Here is a 19,640-nt window from a genome sequence, read left to right on the forward strand (position 1 = left end):
TAGGAGGATAAGGTCGTCCACGTTAATAACAGAGATATGAGAAACGATAGCAGATGAAGCGGCTTTAATACAAAAGCTGACAGACAACAAACATTGTTGTTCTTGATTCAGTTACAGCTCCCAGAAGCCTGAGGGGCTTTGATATGTTATTGTTTCAGCAACAAGCAGTGAAGGATAAAGGACTCAGATTTTCTGTCACTTTACAGGAAGATTCATAAACCAAAGCGGTGTATGCTACGCTTACCGTCAGCAGGGAAATGTGCTTTTATTGTTTGAAATATGAGAAGCAAATTTCCACCTGCCATGTTTGACATTTTATCTTGTTTCATTCACTGTGTAAAAGAAGTGAATAACATTTTTTGGCATCTTGACTTTTTGCAACTGTATGTGACCTTATTTTGACAAGCTAGTGAAGACAAGTGAGAGATATGACAGGGACAGGTAGGTAGCAACTAAAACATCATAATCCATCCATCCATTGTCTTTCGCCTATCCTGTTAAGGGTAACAGAAGCTTTCGGGCGAGGGGGGGGGTTCACCCTGGACGGGTCCCTAGTCCATCTCAGGGCCAACTTATGTAGACAGACAACCATTCGCTCTCACAGCCACGCTTACAGTCAATTTAGGGTATCCAATTAACCTCGTCCCCTCTTGATGTCTTTGGACTGTGGGAGGAAGCTGGAGTACCAGAGAGAACCCACGCAGGAACAGGGAGAACATGCAGACTCCACACAGAGAGATCCCGCGCCCGAGCCGGGGCTTGAACCTGGAACCTTCTTGCTGTGAGGAGACGGTGCTGACCACTGCACCACCGTGCCGCCAACATAATTTTTACTCAAAATATGTGAAAATGTTTTATCAAAGAGATTTGACACTCACGATTGAAAGCAACACGTTATAAACATGTCCACTGAGGCTATCGTAGGTCATTTTTCTCAAAGTCTTCCATATATTTTGACTTGGATTTTGGTAACTTCTGTACCAGCTTCCTTTTTCATACCTTAATGCTCAGGCAGTCCTTCCCTGTTTGGCTAAATCAAACCCTGGAGCACTGGTGGCAGGTGTGAACACAACAATCCACAGCTTGTCATCAGTTTGAGCCCTGCGATATGGTGGTCATAACATGGCGTTGTGTTCGTGAGTGACAGTTGCAGCATGTGCCCAACGTCCAGTCTGCTGCAGAGTAGTGTTTTGGTGACAGTCAGAGCTGAAAATGAGAGGGGAAACAACTCAAACTCCACTGATTGCACATGCAGGTGGTCATCCGTCAAGCATCTCTTCTCTCCTGTACACCTCGTTTATACGTACATTTGCCCTCTTGCTTCTGACTGGGTTTTCATGGTACAATTCCGAGGTCAGAAGCTTTGTTCTGTATTTCCTATCTTGCTGCCATCTAAGACTCAGACTGTGAGGAATCAAGTAGACTACAGTTTCTCACATATTTTAGTTGATTTAAATGTTTGAATGTGTAAAAACATACTGAACCTACCAAAATGCTCCCATTTTACAATCTCATGATTCTCGTCTCTAACTGTATTGAGTCGTGCAGCTTGTGTGGCATCAGGTCTGTTGTTTCATTGTTATGTGTCAGGACAGGCTCCAGGAGTTGATGTATGTTATGACAAAACAGCAGACAGAAATGCAAGATTATGCACCTACACGGCTACACATCACTTGTTGCCAGAGGTTAGTAAACTAGCTGGTTGAGAGACCCCTGCCACCAAACCACCTGACTGGAAGTAATGACCTCCAGCCACAGCAAATAACAAGAAGCTGTCACTGGAAGAGGCCGGTATGGGAACAGTAGGGGAGCAAAGAGCCATAATCTGTCCCAAAGGGAAGATACATGTCTGGTAGAATGGCGCTGACTCATCCCTGAGGAGAGACAAGTGTGGGAGACCAAAGAAGAGGCGCTTTACAGTGGTCTTGACAGATAACTGGTGGCTGTGCTGTATTAACCGTCCTCCAATTTGCTCCATTGTTCTTTTATCTGAAGTAGTCAGTCATTGGAGAGGCATTGTAAATCTTTTTTTTTTAACCACATAATTTGGAACGAATGTGTCCCTGAGCAAACACAATAATAGAAACAAGCAGTTATGTTTGAATCCGAAAATGTGTGAAATGTTTCATGAATCCAAACATAAATTGTATGTAGTCATTTCCTCTCCCGCGAATTTCTTTTTAAAAGTTAACGATAGGCTACCTGTTGGTTACGAAGAATAAATCATCTCCACCGAGTTTTAATGACAAACTTCTTCATAACAGGTTTCTGATGAATAAAACCTTATCAAAAACAAACATTTTATGACTTTTTAAATCATTTAAACAGTTGATAAAGATGTGTCACAGTTCGTCGCCATCGTTCGAAACGCAAACCCTTTTTTTTTCAAAGACAAACAAGGCTCGCTAGTTCTTGATTAGGCCCCACCTTCCCGATGACTCAAAACTGATGTTTTTTCTAAGTGCTGTTGAATTATTAATTACAGCCTGATTACGCTTAGAGAAATAACCTTTGTCTCTGCTCTTCATTTTGTCGTCAACTGTTGCAAGTAGGGGGTGTAGCGCTCATGCATGCTCACAATAATGTGTGACGTGTTTAAAAAAACCTACTTATTAAATGGGTATCTATATAAAGTTAAATTTGAAACGTGGTTCGTTTTCATCTAATTGTCTCCTGTGCCGTTAACACACACATTTTTATGGCTGGCTCTCTTTATGTCCGGCCTGTGATAGAATTAAAAAAAAAAATCTTTGGAGAAAGATTAAGGGGAAAAATGCCAGGCTGCTGAAGGAATAGAGGTGAAATATTTGGTGTGGGTGAGCACAAGGCTTGGGGTGAGGGAGCCTTGATGTGAGGGAGTGTGTAATCCGTGACGAGACTGGAGTTTCACTTGGAGATGCAGCTCAGGTTCCAGGAAGCAGGAATACGATCTTTTAGCTGGGATAATGATTCCCACTTTTCAGGATATGCTTCTTCTTTGAGCAGGGCCTTTTGCTTCTTCCAGTGCCTCTGTCAAACTAAAGGTGTACCCATTTTAGTTTCTTCTAGTAAAACTGTCTGTTGTTCTGCACCACTAGGAAGCCATTTCGAAGTAACCAATTCTGCAGCCGTCGTCCTTTACTACTGATTGACATGGAAAATGAAATCCAGTGAGAGTGGACAGTGTTGTAGATTGAACTTGGCAGGAGCTTAACTCAGTAGAGCATGTAATGAGAAAACGTACAAAAATGAAATATATTGTAAAGTGGAACATTTTTCTGACAGTTGATACAGTTTTGTCGTGTGACTCATGAATACTACATGCACTATTTGTGTTTTCTGAGGTGTAAACAGAATCAGAACACATCAAAACACATATATAACTCAGTACTTAAGTTGTCAAATAAATTATTTACAGTACCTTTTTAGATGCCAGAAGAAAAAAACTCTGGTGGGAATGAATTTCAAGTTAAGAGTCAGGATAAGGTGGATGGATCGACGTTAACTTTGTTGATTCAAAGTATGATGATATTTGGTTATTGTTCAAATGATTTTGGTCATTCCTTGAAACTAAATGCTGACAAAGCAAAAACCGAAGCACCGTGTCACGGTGGTATATTGTCTTGAGTGCCACCTGCCAAACTGACTTTTGTTCTACCAAATTACTTTTAAGTTCTTACTGTAGTCCAAGTGGATATTTGCAATAAATTTAATTCAAGGTTATGTCACGTAAATGCAAATGTGACGGTTAAGTGTTTTGTTTTTATCTGTAACTAAACGGGAAGAAAGTGCCAGTGATGACGAGTGCAGCATTCGACCTCAGTCTGAGCATTTTTTTAACTTGTGGCAACCAGAATAAAATGCCTTGCACTCCAATAACCAATAGATCCTCACCATAAACATTCTGTCAGTTTAGAGTGTTAGGAAATTACTTTTGGGCTATAAGATGGATCATCATGTGACAAGATTTGCATGGAATGGTGTTATTTTATGTTGAGTAAAATCGTAAAGCTATGATGGATAAAACTGAATCGCTGGTAACTAAAATTAATATGCATTTTCATCAAGGCACAAACTCTCAAGGCTGCAAAATAATCACTTCCAAGGATGAAAATGTGGTGTCAGTCATGAAAATAGTGCTATGGTATCAAGCAAGTTTCTTGTTTCTGGGGTATTGTTTAGGAAAAAGAGCAACAATCACGTTCCTCCAGGTGCTGACTCTCCTAACACTGCGAAAATGGCATATTTACTAAATGATACCTTTGGTCAACTTGTTAGATTTCATATCTATCTATATATATCTATATCTATATATCTATATATCTATATATATATATATTAGCTGCAGTTGCAATAAGTTGCAAATCTTGTGTCACTAATGATGTGTCACAGTATCCTCTGACTGTGACACTGCTACTGGCAGTTGTGCACAAAGGAAATCGGATTCAGTTTAGCTCACTGGAAACTCAAAGGGAGGAAAAAAAAATGTAAATGAGATGAGGGGGAGAGAAAGTTTCTGTGTCTCAGGCATAGAGAAAAGGGTTTGACGTATCGGTATGACGCACACAAGGAGAGGAGCAGCCAACCTGGATGATCACACTGCCTGCTGGAAAGAGACTCGTATGTCCACACAGAGAGAGGTTGTTAACTCTCTACCCAGTTGTTGATTATAGAATAACACACATTACATTTGAGACTGGAAACATTTCCTTTTTAAGATGCTGGCCAGTGTCTGTATACTGAATATAGGATGCAATATTTGTCTGCGTGTCCGACTGTCAGATCAGTTGTGCAGCACTGCCAATGAGCCTCTGTTAGCCTTTTAGTGCAGTGGTAAAAAATGGGTTAAGAAAACCAGAATCCTCTTTTTATCCTCTAGTTGGTTATGTATTTGTTAAAGGAACTCATAACAAAGAAACCTCAGCAAACATAGAGATGTGGCCAAATATAAAAATGTATTTCTTCCACAGAAATTGAGATTGCTTCTGGTATTATGGAGCAGAGGCACGGTGCCATCTGGCTGCAGCACACTGTGAGGACTTGTTACTCATTACATCTCGGCTTTTAGGTGTCATTCTGCATTTGGCTTCTATATTGAAAGAGTTTAACATGTTCAGTAAACCGGCTACTTTTGAATTATTCATCTAAAAGAATGTATCATGTCAGCTTTAGTCCTTTATTACATCACGTTAAACCTGCTTTAAATGTGATTACATCATCATGTCAGACATAAGGGCAGCATGTAATGATTACATTAAATCATCGTGACAGTTTGTGAGCGTGTGTGAGTGTCCGTGGGTATTTATTTATCATGACTGACAGAAAAACTGAGAAAGAGTTGCTCAGTTTTATTTTTTTCTATTTTTATTTGTCATTTAAAGGCAAATCAAAAAATATTTGTTTTCATAGTTTTCCAATTTATGCTTCTCTCTAAACGTGTGAGCTGAGTCACAAAGGTTGTTGTCAACACCTTCTTTTCTTTGAGTTGCTTCTGTCTCTGTCAGGTGTGGCAGACTGATATAATGACCCACATATACAGCACAGAAAGGTTATGGAGGGCTCCAAAATTTTGGGATGAAAATGCTTCTATCACCTCGCCTAATGGCTCTGTCTGTGTCTGATGTCTCCGAATGTGTAGCCGTGTCCTTCGCCTCACAGAGGACAGGATACGTGGAGTCTGAAATGTCAAATGATCACATTTTCTATCATTTCTCTGAACACTGAGCGAAAACAAAATCGCCTGACGTACCTGAACTATCATCCTCAGCTCAGATCATGGAGATACAATCATTTTCTCTCTTTGGCAGTCGTGTTATGAACATTGCTGAGACTAAATTATGTCCTCTGATGTTACTTAACATTTCTCTGAAATATAAGAATTTTTTCTCCTCTGAGAAACATTTTTGTTTTTTTGAAAATAAAGACCAGTTTCAAATGGCCTTTGGGTGCCATTAGAAAGCCCCCAAATAATGGCTTCATTCAAAGAAATGCAGAGAAAAGAAGAGGGTGTGAGCTTTAGAAACTTAGATATTCAAACCAATTTATTTTTACTCATAGGAAAAAGTGACAAGTCACAATCGCACGGGCTCGTTTGAGACCAAAATTCACAAGTATCAGCACACCTGCACATAACAAATAGATTCAACCGTTTATTTAATTTTTCAGTGTCACATTTTACAAACAATGTGCGCGCCCTTCCCTTTCTCCCCCATCCCAAACTGGTTGGATCTTTGGTCCCTTCATCTGCCATCGGTCTCATCCTTCCTCATCATTCCGTCGTCCCCATCTCCTTACAAATCATGAGAGCCAACATCTTTCTCATCTCATCTTTGTATGGGGTTCATTCCTGTGTGGCCATTAGAAGCCCTCTTAAAATTTGGCCTCCAAGGATTTACGGCCTTGTGAAGTTGCACCTCATCTCTTATTTGTGGGTTTTGGACCTGACCTCCTCTCTTGTCAGGATAAAGTTGTGGCTCCTTTTTGGGAGGAAGCTGCTGCTGGACCGCAACATGGTCCTTCTGCTGCCTCGCCTGTACCTCCTTGTTGGGAGGAAGCTGCTGCTGGACCTCAGCATGTTCCTTCTGCTGCCTCGCCTGTACCTCCTTGTTGGGAGGAAGCTGCTGCTCCCTTTGGGCTCTGGCAGCAGTGTTTGGAGCTTTGCCTCTTCGGCGAGGCACCCAGTTATTCTAAGACACAGATAAAGAATATGGTTGTTAATGGGAAAAATGTTCCTATACTAGTCAGTGAAAATTAACATCCCAAAATTCAGATAAGTTAACCCCTTATTCGTCCCACTGTGGGGAAACTGGAACTGTTACAGTAGCAGAAACGGAGAAAAAGCAGCAGAAAAAGTACAGAGCAATGAATAGCAGAAACTACAGTAAAAAACTATGAATACACCATCTTAAATACAAATAAATTTTTGCAGCATAAGTGTTGGGCAGCGCAAGTATTGGCTATTGCACAGCACCGTGTTAAGTATTGAAAATTCCATGAAGGATTTAACAGTTTTTAACTAATTGAGAATTAATGTTAGTCGCCACCACACCCTTGTTATTTGTTCTTTGTTGTTACCAACTGAGGAAAGAATGAAGGAAAAACCTGAATAAAGTGGAGAAATATCAAATACATATGTTGAGTTTCAAGATGGTTATGATGTTTCTTATTTCAATGAGGGTGTGGCCGGTGGAGGGATGGTGCTCCCTTGAGGATCATGCTAGTTTGACTGCTTACTAAGACTCTTAGTGTGTCACCCATCTGCATGTGCTGTTGAACATGAATGAATATCTACCTGACTGAGGTCCGTGACATCTTGGAGAATGTTGCATATTCTCATTGAAGTCATTCCGGCTTTGGCAATGTTGGTCAGCTGATTTAAATATTGATCCATACGGGACTAAAAGAGACACAGAAAACAAGACAGGTTCTTTTCTTTGCCTCAACAAGAATGTTTAACTTTAGAAATTCGACTTAGAAGAAACTCCAGTCCAGTGGTTTTCGACCTTTTCAAGAAGCAGCCCCCAGAATAAATATTTCCAGTCTCCATCGTTACATACCTTGGCTGTCATAATGTCCAGCTCCTTCCCAGCTGTGTAGAGCAGCTGACAGACACACTCAAGAGAGCCATCATCGCCTCTCTTGAGCAAATTCTCAATGCAGTCGTGCAGGACTGCCTCCCTCACCAGCTTCTGCTTGAAGAGCTCTCCGATGAGAGTGATATTGCCCAAAGATCTTTGAATCTGCTCCTTCTGGGGACACACAAATGATCAGTTTAGTCATCGTAACAGAAGGTTCTGGATCTGACGGTCACAGTTACAAAATATTTCTTACATTATCATTGTCCTTCTGGAATTCCTTCTTACAGCGGTGAAGGAGCAGGCTGAGGAAGGTGATGACACCGTCTGGCTGGTCGTGGGAGGGGACTTTCAACTGAGATGAGAAAACAATGACGATAATCGAGTTTTTTTTTTTGAGAGAATAAAATATTAATATGATAAAAGTCTGACTCTGACAGTGTTAAAGAGAAAGTGAATAGTGGCAAGTGGGTTCGTTCAGTTCCTCTGTAACATCATTTAGTGGTCCAGACGTGACAAAAGAAGTTAAACTTATTTTTGGAGCAAATGATAATCAAAAACTGCAATGTCAGGAGTGAAAGATGCACCCACAATCACATGACTCACCCCTTTGAGACAGCGACACATGTTTGTGTATGTCCCTACTACGCTGGGCCCTGAGATGGCCTTCTCATAGATGAGTTCCATCACTCCCTCCAGCCTCTCCTCTGTGTCAATGGGGAGCTGGGACACCTCCTTCATCAGATCCTGGAATCTCTCAGGATCCATCTCATCCAGGATCCTGTTTAAACGCCCAAACAGTTCTCTAGTGTCAGGGTCTCTGGCACAGGGTCTCTCATTCTCAGTCAGCTTCACATCTCTGTGTTTTGTTGCAAGTCTATCCTTGCTGCTGTTGTCGTCGTCCAGGATTATGCTTGCCAGTAACTCCTCCTGTCTACTTGTCTGATGACCAGTAGACAATTCTCTCCTGAAGAAGGGCCTCCAAGGTTTCACAGCCTTGTGCAGCTGAACGCTGTCATTGTCAGCCTCATGGTTGTTGTGGTTGACACTGCAACCTTGCCCCTGTTTTTGGGGCACCAATTGTTCCTTGGTCTTCATGTGTTGCTCAGTATCAGAGGTCCTCTTGAAGAAGGGCCTCCAAGGCTTCACAGCCTGGTGCAGCTGCACGTCATCAGTGTCGTGGATTTTGGGGCCTCGTTGTCCCTCACGGTGGTGAAGATGACCCCGATTATGCTCCACCATGTTTCTGGGGTCATCGTGCTCACAGCTGGGCTGATGACCATGACGATGATTCTGTCTGGTGGGCTGCAAGAGGGTAAGGGATAGATTGAAAAAAAATGATACATGGATGTAAAAGTGGGAGATGGGCTCTCCAGTGCTGTTTGTATTCTAAACTTCAGGCTGATAGCTGCATCGTTCTCTGGTGTCTGATCCAGAAAAGTGTTGGTTGGTTCCAAATTCCATTCATGTTTTGCCTTCTTTTAACTCTAAAGACGGTTATTTGACAGCCAGCTAGACTTGATTGACATTGTCAGCCACAGGTGCAGCCCCATTGCATTCAGCAGCACGTGAATCGAGATGAATCATTTTGTACAGCCTTCTCTATTCACTATCCACTCACCTGGCCATACGCAAATGCTTGATTACGTGGTCTGTTGAAAGCCATTGTTTAAAGTGTCCTTCTGATCTTCTACAAGTTGATTTTGTTGTTCTAACATTGTTGTACTGCCTTCTTATACAATCTGACCTAAACTATGGCCCAGTGATGTTTTATCATAGATCTAAACAGACAGCACTGATGTTCTCTGCACACATCACTGCCCCTCATCTTCACCATGCCATTGTGATGTAACACCGCTGTGATGTTGGTTGCACTGTGATGTAACACCACTTTGATGTTTGTAGCACTTAGAGGTTGCACCACTGTGATCTTTGTAGCACTGATTGGTCACACCTGGTCACGCTTTTGTCCCCTCCTCACTTCTCCCCACCAGGCCAGGTCGTACTGCAGTTGTCCCTTCAAAAGAGCAGACTTCAACTATCACTCAGCTTTTATGTTTTATGAGTCTTCTGCCATATTCAATAGATATGCTGAACAAGATCGGGTTAGTCTGTCATTACTGAGACTTCATATAGTTTTTTTTTTTCCATAAATTCAAGATCAGAACGTGAACTTACTGTGTCTGATTTTAGTTTTTCAAAAATCATTTATTTTGAAAGGCCTGGAATTGGCATGTAAACTTCCTGTTTTGCCATGACGACTCTGTCCCAAAGTTGAAGGGATTCGTCTTCGGCTCAGACAGAAAGACAAACACCATTGAATGCTTGACCTCCTTGGTGCAGGTAACAATAACTTTTCCCTGCTCTTGAAATTGAAGTCTAGGCAGATTTCAGTGTCTAGTCTTGGCTCCACTTCCTTGATGATGAATGAGTGACAGCACTATTACTCCTACAGGTAATCCTCTTTCCTCTGTCACTCATTGGTTCAGTCCTCCTAGATGGAGGATGGAACCTGTTCCATCTCCTGCGATAATGAGAAGCAATCAGATCAGAACTCTGATTAGAAGAAATGATACCTGCAAGGATATCAATGTGCATTAACTTGGGGATTACAGATTTCTCAGATATAAGATAGTGATGGAGATGTCTCAGGATGGTGTGGCCAGGCTTTTAAACAAGCTGTTAAGTGAAATCAGTTGAAGTGTGACACACACTGCAGCTTTACTCAGACAGACTGGTGATCAACACACGTGCATCATGAACCCCTCGCTCAACTTCAGGGAACAGGCAGAGGCAGCCTGCTAGCCTGCTGTCTTCCTGACCAGGTTCAGGGGTGAAGGGGCCAACAAATTAAACCAAGTAAAAAGAAAAGGGACACAAATTAAATGCAGAAAATGGTGTGTCTGTATATATAGACATTGGCAATTAAACACAAATTGGTCTGCTGAAGATGAATGAAACACACACACACACACACACACAAAACCAGGCCAAATGCAAACAAGGCATACGCAACTCTTTAGCTGCCAAACTGTCAACTGGCAGCCATGAGTGGCTACGGGTTGTCATTGTAACATGTACTCCAGTAGTATACACACACACACACACATACACACACACACACAGGTTGTAATTACAAGTGGCAAAAAGAGCTTTGTAAATGATGTTGTGTTCTGGGTTTATTTTGTTCAAATGGCAACATTCAGTCAAGTCTATGTTAATTTACTCTTCTGTTCTATCGCTTGAAGTTTTTTTTAAATTTTTTACTTAGTCAAAGTTGTCTAACACAGATAGGAGAAGAAGAAAGTGTTCTTCTTCTCATTGTCTCTGGTTTGTGAAAATTGAATGAGCTGTCTGGATAAATGAACTCTGACATGGCTTGGACAAACCAGAGTAGATGGACATATACTTGTTTGCACACCCCTCCAATTTACAGCTGGTTTGGTACCATGACATCTGTGACTCCATCAACAACACATCTCCTGCACAGCCGAACACACCGGCAACCCTTTCTGCTCCACTGACACAGTAGATGGATACAGGAGAGGAGATACTTTGATGGGTTTCTCTCTTGGCAGAAGTGTGTGTGTGTGTATGTATGTGTGTGTGTGTGTTTTTCCTCCTCCTCCTGGGAGCTGGCAAGTGAACCAGACAAGTCAGAGTAATTTTTGCTCTTAAAGTTTTTCCCTACAGGCTTTTGAGTTTATAGATGTTTGATATCAAGTCAAAATCATCTGTTAAGCGTTGACCAGTATCTCAATAGTTTACCAGACATTTGGACTTGTTTACATCTCATTTGGCAATATCTTATGTGTATTTCTATACAGGTAATATTCCATTATTCTCCTTATATTTCAATATGTGCACCAACAAACACATGTTATTACGAACATGGATGTAATATGGTGTCATATGTTTTGACAAAATGCTTTCTGACAGCATTAAATTGATATTGAGGGATGAAAACATTTAAGATTCTGTGTCGTCTGACATCACACTGACATTTACTTTCCGTATTAATTTCAAGATGCTGATCAGATGTTAATGAGCAGCCGTCATTAGTAGTGAACGTTAATATCAGCTGACTTCACTCTGAATGTCTGTTGATATTAGGGTTACTGCCATTGATTATTTTAGTTAATGGGTTTTCTTGATTGCCTTCCTTTTTAGAAAAAAAAAAATTCTCCGATAATGTACTTAAATAACAAAAATGCGAAAAAGACTGTGACCTTTTTTTCTCATCAGTAAGTTATTTTCAACGATGTAGGCAGTTGATTTTCCTGACGTACAACAAATGACGCACCGGTTTGTTCTTTTTCAGCTTTGGGGTCTTGATTAATGTTGAAGAAGGACGCTGCGGAGTTCATAATTCATTTGAGGCATGGTTCAAAACATTAAATAGTGTCATGTCAGCCCCAGCCCTTCATGGCTGACAAAGATGATGATGTGAAACCTCCCGTGTTGGTTATTACACAGGTTCAATGGCCCATGAGGAAGCTATAATGTTGTGAGGAAATGGAATCGAAATGGGCTTCTGAATGCAATATTGCTCACCAGCTATTTCCTCCTCCTTCCTAATGTCACTTGTGAATATACATTCAGTAGGAATGTTGTATGAAACATCACCATGTGAGCAACAGAGTGCTGAGATGTTCTGTGTCTTTAGTCCGGTTACCTTTGTGGCAGCACAGCCGTTTCATCCTGTGTTTCTCCACGCCTGTCTCATCCTGTTAGATCACAACACGTCACCTGAGCTGATCAACACTGCGGTCCAGCAGATGGTGAGCTGATGACCCTTCATAATGGAGAAAATTAACATGAAACCTCAGGAGAGAAGCCACATGATGTATTATTCTCCCACCTTGGAGGCTGGAACTTGCCCACTTCCTATCAATACACAGAATGTCTCTACACGCCTTAACAAGTGATAGTAATGTCCAAATATATAGTGGATCACTGTAGAACTGAATGCTCAACCCCAGAAATATGTGAGCATTTTGAAAACCTCACCCCCTCCTGTAAAAGTCAGTGTTTTTTTTTTTTTTTTTTATTTTTTTTTTTTATTCCTGAAGGTCAGCAGTTGAAACTTGCTACAGATATTTAACATTTGTGTTGCACTGCATGGCGTACATCACTTAATACCCCACTGATGATTCTTCAAAGCATTTATGTGTCTTTCGTGACCATGGATTCCTGCATTTCATGCTCGAGTGCTTTATCTGTGTGTGATTATGTGAATCAGTGTGCAATCTCTGGGAGATGATTGGACCACACACCACCCAGTCATGACTTGACTCCGCCCCCTGGCTTCCTCTCATCAGCCTGATGATGGCAAACCGCACTGTTTTAGTAACTCTTTTTTAAGGACATGGAGAGACTCCCTCATTGTGTTGTCCGAGACATCTAGCGCTTAATTTAAGCAGCAGGTCTATATGTTTCTTTATACGATGCTATCTCTGTCACCTTTTAAGCAATCTCTAATCTTACCTTTTATACTGACTCTAATGTGACCCTTTGTAACTATTATGTAGCTCTGGCGAGGACAGCATTTGAAGGATGGGCAGCAGAGCCTAGTCTGCTGTTGCAGCCAGTGAATGATGCCTTTCTCATCAGTAGCTGTCCAGTTTTTTCATCCAAAGCTGGACGCTTGTCCCTCCCCGTCTGTCCTCTGGCAGACCCAGAGTGCAGGAGCTGCTGTGGCCTCTCATTACTTAGTCTACTGTCCCCCTGATCGTCCAGACAGAGCACCTCACACAGACTAACCTACGCCTTCTGTCCTTCAAAGCAGGACAGAGCCTCTTAATTTCTACAGCTACAGTGGATGTTGAGCATAAGGCATCACCGTTCAACCTACTGTGGAACTGAGAGGTGAATTTGTAGAGTTGGTACTTTTCCATGCACACTCATATTCTAATACTATTCTGAAAAAAAGACGACATTTTGAATTTGATAAAGGTCATATTGAGAGCCTATTCCATTTGGATATTTGAAATTTGACCTTTTTCCACAATGTGCATTTTTTCCAAGACTTGTGATGTGCTCATATTAGTTTGGTTTTAGCATCGCACTTCAGACCTGTATACAGTATGTTGGAGAATGTGTTCTGGAGTCCATGGTTTTGGCAATTTAGATGTGTAAATATGTTAGTTTAATGCTATAATGTAGACTAACAAGTGATATAATCCATTTAACTGAAACCAGAAATACATTGAAGGTCTTATTATTCATTACACATGTCATAACGAAATAAGTAAACAGTGGAATGACATGAAACATCCCTTTTTTTCATGGACATTAATTTTCATGGTGTGTTACACTTAAACCGGGACAAGAGGGAAACGGCAAAAGGAAACTTTAGTTCCACCCTTTTTCTTTTAAGCTTGTAACTACAGCAGGAATAATAATCTAGTCAGATGACTGTCATTTTTGGAATAATAAAAAAATGCTGAATAGTCGTGGAATATTGACTGCATGTAAACATAGAGTTAACAGAACTGCGTGCTACTTAACTGCTTCTGTGCAGAATGGATATTAGATTTATTAAATCACTAGATTCAAAGTCAGTGAGCCACATTTAGTAGGAATTAATCCCGACTGACTGACGATTTATCAAAAACCAAGTTCTGTTTTATCTTCTCTATTGTCCTTATTTATACAGTTATTGGCTTTAGTGTTTTTGTATTTTTGTATTTGTGATGCAAGAAACTCTTTTTGTTGTTGTTGTTTGTTTGGTTTGCTATTCTTTGTTTTTCCACAGCATAAATATAAGGCCAAATCCTAGATTAATGGTTAATTAGTAAATGCTGGAAGACCGAAGTGGGTGTTTGAAACCCTCAAGCTCCTTTGATAAGAACACTTTTATCTTTTATGTTATTGACTGCATTTTCAATTCAAGTACCAATTACTTGTTTTTAATTGGGCTGCCTGCCAATATCACATGTTGAGCAAACACTTGAGCCATCTCTAATAAATTAGAAATTGGGGTTAAGATGTTGTTGTTGTTTTTCCCTCCACTTTACCCAGCTCATCCATTCATTCAGTCTATCTTTGAATTCAGAGAAATCTGGGAAGCGGCTATATTTTTTGGTTTGTTGTTGTTCCAGACAGCTGAACACTGAGACCAACAGCCTGAAAAAAACCCAGACTATTCTGCTTTCACTGGCTATTGATTTTTTTTTTCCTTTTTTTTTTCCCTTTCTCTTCGGTCACATCTGTAAATAGAGATCGCAGCTGCAGCTCCTTGATTTAAAGGAACACGATGCTGGGTTGGAAACACAGATATCCAGAGACAAAATGTCAAAGATAAAATATCTGCTCAGTATCTGTTTGATTTTTCTGCCCATTCTATTATCAATATGTAAACAAAATCAAATAAATCACAGCCGACAACACTTCTTCATTATCTTTCTTCTGCCTCAATTTATTGTTATGATATGCAGTATTTTTTTAATTTTATTTTTATTTCATTTCCGCTAAAGTAAAGCAGTTGAATCTGTTTTTCTCTGTCTGGGTTGAATTTTCTCTCTTCATAGTGTAATTTTTGGAGGAAACCCGAACTAAAAAAACTGCATCCATTACATTAATGCTTCCTTAGCCAATGTTTTGTAAACTCTCTACTATAAAAGTTTGAATATTTGAGTCAGACTCAAACATGATGGGTGACGTTGGGCTGAACCCTGCTGATAGCTGATAGCTGATAGCGTTCCAGACAATTACAGATTTAGCCATGCAGGAAGTTTGGTCAGTTTTCAAACTAAAACACCTTACAAATGATGTTTCACTTCAACACATTCACATTGTGTTTTTAACCAAAAAAATACTGTCACAAGTAAATCATTCATGTCATTCATGATTGAAGGGTAGGCTCCAACATAAAGTAGGAAAAAAAAAAAAGAAGTTAAAGAAGGCAAAATGTTCCACTCATGAAATCCTCCCGATAGTGAGTGAAGTTGCATGCAGGGTGAAAACAAGACGCGTCCGGTACACTCAAACCATCTTGTGATTTTGTTAGTGTGAATAGTTCCCTCCCAAAAAATTCGACCGATAGAAAACTACAAGAAAGGATTGAATTTTGTTCCAAATTCTATGTAAGACTACAAATCCTTTATTGGAATGACAGACAGCTTTCTTAGTAAGATCTGCTCCTCTGCAGGCTCGTGGATTCGTTGACCTGGGTTACATCCGCAGCGGTCAGTGAGTGCAGCTTCATTACTACCGTCTCGCGGATTGTTCTTGTTGTCTGACACTCACGTGTCACTGTATTTACAGGAAAGTGTTTAAAACAAACTCTACTTGGCTGTGCAGACGCTAGTGGAACAGGAAACAACAGCGTGGAACAAATGAGTTTCCGGATGAGATTTTATTGAGTTTTAGGTATTTGCCAAGGCTGTGTAATTGTGCCATTCACAGATAGACACATTTGACAAAAAAAAAAAAAAATGACATTCATATGCTGTTGCCATCTGTATCCAGCAGCTCTTTGAAATTATGTGTTCTGATAGAGGCACTATCACTGAACCTGCTTGATGCATTCCCAAGCAGGTGCAAGTCTTTATAGCTTGAAGCAACTACCTCACTGTATAACAGTTTGACGACTTGCCAACCTGTTTGTCTTGATGTAAAGGTGAGGTTTTGACCTCATTATAGGCCTGATTTAAAAATGGAGAAGGGAAGCAGCACTTCAGTCACAAGGAGAACGGAGATAAGACAAAGAGAGAGATGACACTATTTGCACCACTCTGCAACACATAATTACGTTGCGCAAACAGATCAATGATTTGAACCACATGTTGACATAGGTGTTAATAAAATTGAACTTAAGTGACTTTGAATTAACTTCAACAGTCTGTAGAAAGCTAGGTTTGCCGCTCCTGTCTCCTAGGAGTATTGACTTAGAAAGGATTTTCCAGCCCACAACAGTTATGTCCCTTAGAAAAATATACCTCTTGAGTCCTGGTAGGCCCTATTAGGTTGTGTTTGTCTCTAAACTGTCGGGTTTACTTCATTTAAAGAAAAAAAAAAATTGGTGTGTGGAAATGTTGTCTGTCCTTTTTTGGAACAAGAGATTTTTGAAAGAAGAACATCGATATGTTGCATCTAAGTTTGTAATAACACTTTTTTTCTTTCTGAGTTGATGCTTCAGCACATACAGCACATCCGCCAGAACCACAGAAACGTTCATGCGATATTATACTTTCTAAATCTAGTGAGAGACTCTGCACGAGGATGTACGTTGAGCTGGTGGATTAAACTCACAAACTCCAGACTGCGGTCGGGTATCAACCCACTTCTGAGTTCCTCAAATAGATTCAGATAGTATTTGATTTGATTCTTACGTTTGCATCTTTTACTGTAAGATTAAAAGTCTTTGCGAGCCTTGGTAAACCACAGAGGTGCAAAGATGTGAGGACGAAGGAGCTGCACGCAAGTGTATAAAACTCAATTTAAACCTAATCTGACAAAAAGAAAAGTGCTGAAGAATGTTTCATAGAAGAGGTCCATTCTTTATCAGGACTTGCTCGCCAGGACACAAGTTGTCTTCTCTCATATTTCTGTGATCGTCTCCTTACAGTTCTTTAGGTCCCTCACCAGAGGAGCTGTTGAATCCACCCATGCCAACAGGTCGGAATACTTTACCCTCTTCACCTCAGGGATTATTTACACTGCACTGCAGGGTAGGTTAGCCAGGGATTGGTATCCCTGTCTTAATCTGTAGAGATTTACAAAATTGGATGAATCATTTCACGTCAACACAAATAAAAGTTATTTGTGAGTTATTGTGTTACCATACATCGTACACCACACCCCCGTCTCCATTTCACCACAAATAATATGTACCCTCAGAATTTCAAATGGAAACTTCATCAGAGTTTTGGATTCATAATATTCAGGAAAATCTACTGAAATGCTGATCTGATACGATGTGCAACACTCAGGAGTCGTTTCTGTGGCGTCCAGAGCAGAGCGGTAAAACACATCATCTCCCAACAGTCTGTCAGGTCACCACCCAGTCAATCTTGTTAGGTGTCTCCAGTCAAATAGCAAGCAGCAGCCATAGTGGGGGGCTGGTGGTGGGGGACTGTGCTCTACTACACAGGACGTGTGGAGACATTCATCAAGGAATTGAGGGAACAATAAGCCTTTTTTCTCTCTCAGCCTCATTTCTGAGTTGTTTCTCATAGCATGACAGACACCCACCCACCCGTCTTGTGCGTGTGACCCCAACTCTGCTGTGTTCTCACCTTCCTATGAATCTATTTTCGGCTCTCATCCGGGCCACACCAGTGTGTCCCTACTTACCCGGTAAAATGTATTCTCGTATTCTTTGCTGGCTATTATATAATTAAAGTCCTCAACATTGACAGAATGAACTAACTAGTGTATTTGTGTTGTTGTTATTGAATGTCTCTTTTAGTGAAAACGTTCTGAGCAGCTCATCTCTTGGAAACGAACAAACAAACAAAAAGAAACAACAACAGCAAACGTTGCTCAGTTTAACTACAATAAATGTCATAATGCAGCACGAGTGGAAGAATAACTTTTCTTGTTTATATGTTCCAGAGCTCGCAGCCATTTTCCAACAAGGAGACAATCAGAAAACACATGAGAAATGTAATCATGCTCCATATGGCTGCGGGTCCGTCAGCAGCTGTGTGACGCATCAGCTTCATTCACAACAGTTTTTCGTATATATATATATATATATATATATATATATATATATATATATATATATATATATATATATATATATGTATATGTATATATATATATATATATATATATATATGTATATATATATGTATATATATATATATATATATATATATATATATGTATATATATATGTATATATATATATATATATATGTATATATATGTATATATATATATATATGTATATATATGTATATGTATATATATATATGTATATGTATATATATGTATATGTATATATATATATATATATATATGTATATATATATATATGTATATGTATATGTATATATATATATGTATATGTATGTATATGTATATATATATATGTATATGTATGTATGTATATGTATGTATATATATATATGTATATGTATATATATGTATATGTATATATATGTATATGTGTATATATATATATATATATATATGTATATATGTATATATATATATATAATTTAGATATAATATATATATAATTTAGATATAATATATAGTTTTTGGGTTCGAATTAGATTATGATTAGAGTTAGTGTGTGTGTGTGTGTGTGTGAGTGTGAGTGTGTATGTGATTTAAGGCAGAACTTGGTTTTAGAAGAATGTGTGGTCTTTAAATCAGAAATGAAGACACATTTGAAACATCTTTCCAGTGCACACACACACACATGGTTTGCTGTGTTCAGTTTTTATCACACAGTTCCTGTATTCCATTTATTTTGCTGGTGTAGAACTCTTGGTTTTGATACTTCTACTCAGTGGTATATTGGGATATGAAACATCCTTGTCATGCTTACCAAGTCCAGACAAAAAGCTTTGTAACAGAGGGGTTTTGTTATGATAAATCATACCTATTAGGCTAATACATCCTCTCAAATTTGTCCTGCATGGAAAAAGATGATCAACATCCTTCTGTGGTACCAAGACTGCATTTTTCTGTGGTGATATTTTCTTCACTCATTTTTACTGGATATTTATTGTATTGAACTAGAGTTTTAAAATGCTGTCATCATTTATTTCCATGTAATAATTCTCCCTCTCACACACGTTATAATCTTTCATTCTTGTTTCGAAGAAACGGCTCCGTATATCCAGACCTCTGCAGTATTAATACGGAAACGACCTTTTCCCCCATTATTAATAATAAAACCCCTGATCCTAATTTGGGGTGATGTTCATTCAGTGTAGTTGATATCAGCTTTGAATTATGAGACTTTATTTTGAAACTTTGAGCTCCATTGGTGTTAATGAATGTTAAAACTGAGAGAGATGCTGCAGTATAGGAATAAAGCTCCTTTCCTCGTCATAGCTTTTTACCTTACAGATGAAGTTAGACACAGTAATGCCACTTCTGCTATTTAAATCTATTTAGCAT

General features: G+C 39.6%; 1 protein-coding gene and 1 long non-coding RNA gene across 2 annotated transcripts in view; one reads left to right on the forward strand and one right to left on the reverse strand.

The window, feature by feature from the left end:
• LOC147254264 (uncharacterized) overlaps window positions 1-17,295 on the forward strand; it is a 58,910-nt gene extending 41,615 nt beyond the window's left edge. The window contains exons 2-3 of the long non-coding RNA XR_015118030.1: window positions 12,288-12,334; window positions 17,125-17,295. This is a non-coding gene — a long non-coding RNA (uncharacterized LOC147254264). The remainder of the gene's footprint in view (window positions 1-12,287; window positions 12,335-17,124) is intronic.
• On the reverse strand, window positions 5,390-9,279 carry LOC147254265 (eukaryotic translation initiation factor 4 gamma 1-like). The gene is made up of 6 exons (XM_086215099.1): window positions 9,175-9,279; window positions 8,160-8,858; window positions 7,810-7,908; window positions 7,536-7,727; window positions 7,271-7,375; window positions 5,390-6,665 (listed from the first exon to the last, which is right to left on the reverse strand). The coding sequence occupies exons 1-6, from the start codon at window positions 9,217-9,219 to the stop codon at window positions 6,303-6,305; spliced, it is 1,503 nt and encodes a 500-aa protein (XP_086071225.1). The 5' UTR covers window positions 9,220-9,279; the 3' UTR covers window positions 5,390-6,302.
• Window positions 17,296-19,640: the final 2,345 nt, after the last annotated feature.

Source organism: Aulostomus chinensis, chromosome 10, assembly GCF_037954235.1.
Source record: "Aulostomus chinensis isolate RoL2024-O1b breed Wild chromosome 10, RoL_Achi_v1.0, whole genome shotgun sequence".
Taxonomy (NCBI): Eukaryota; Metazoa; Chordata; class Actinopteri; order Syngnathiformes; family Aulostomidae; genus Aulostomus; species Aulostomus chinensis.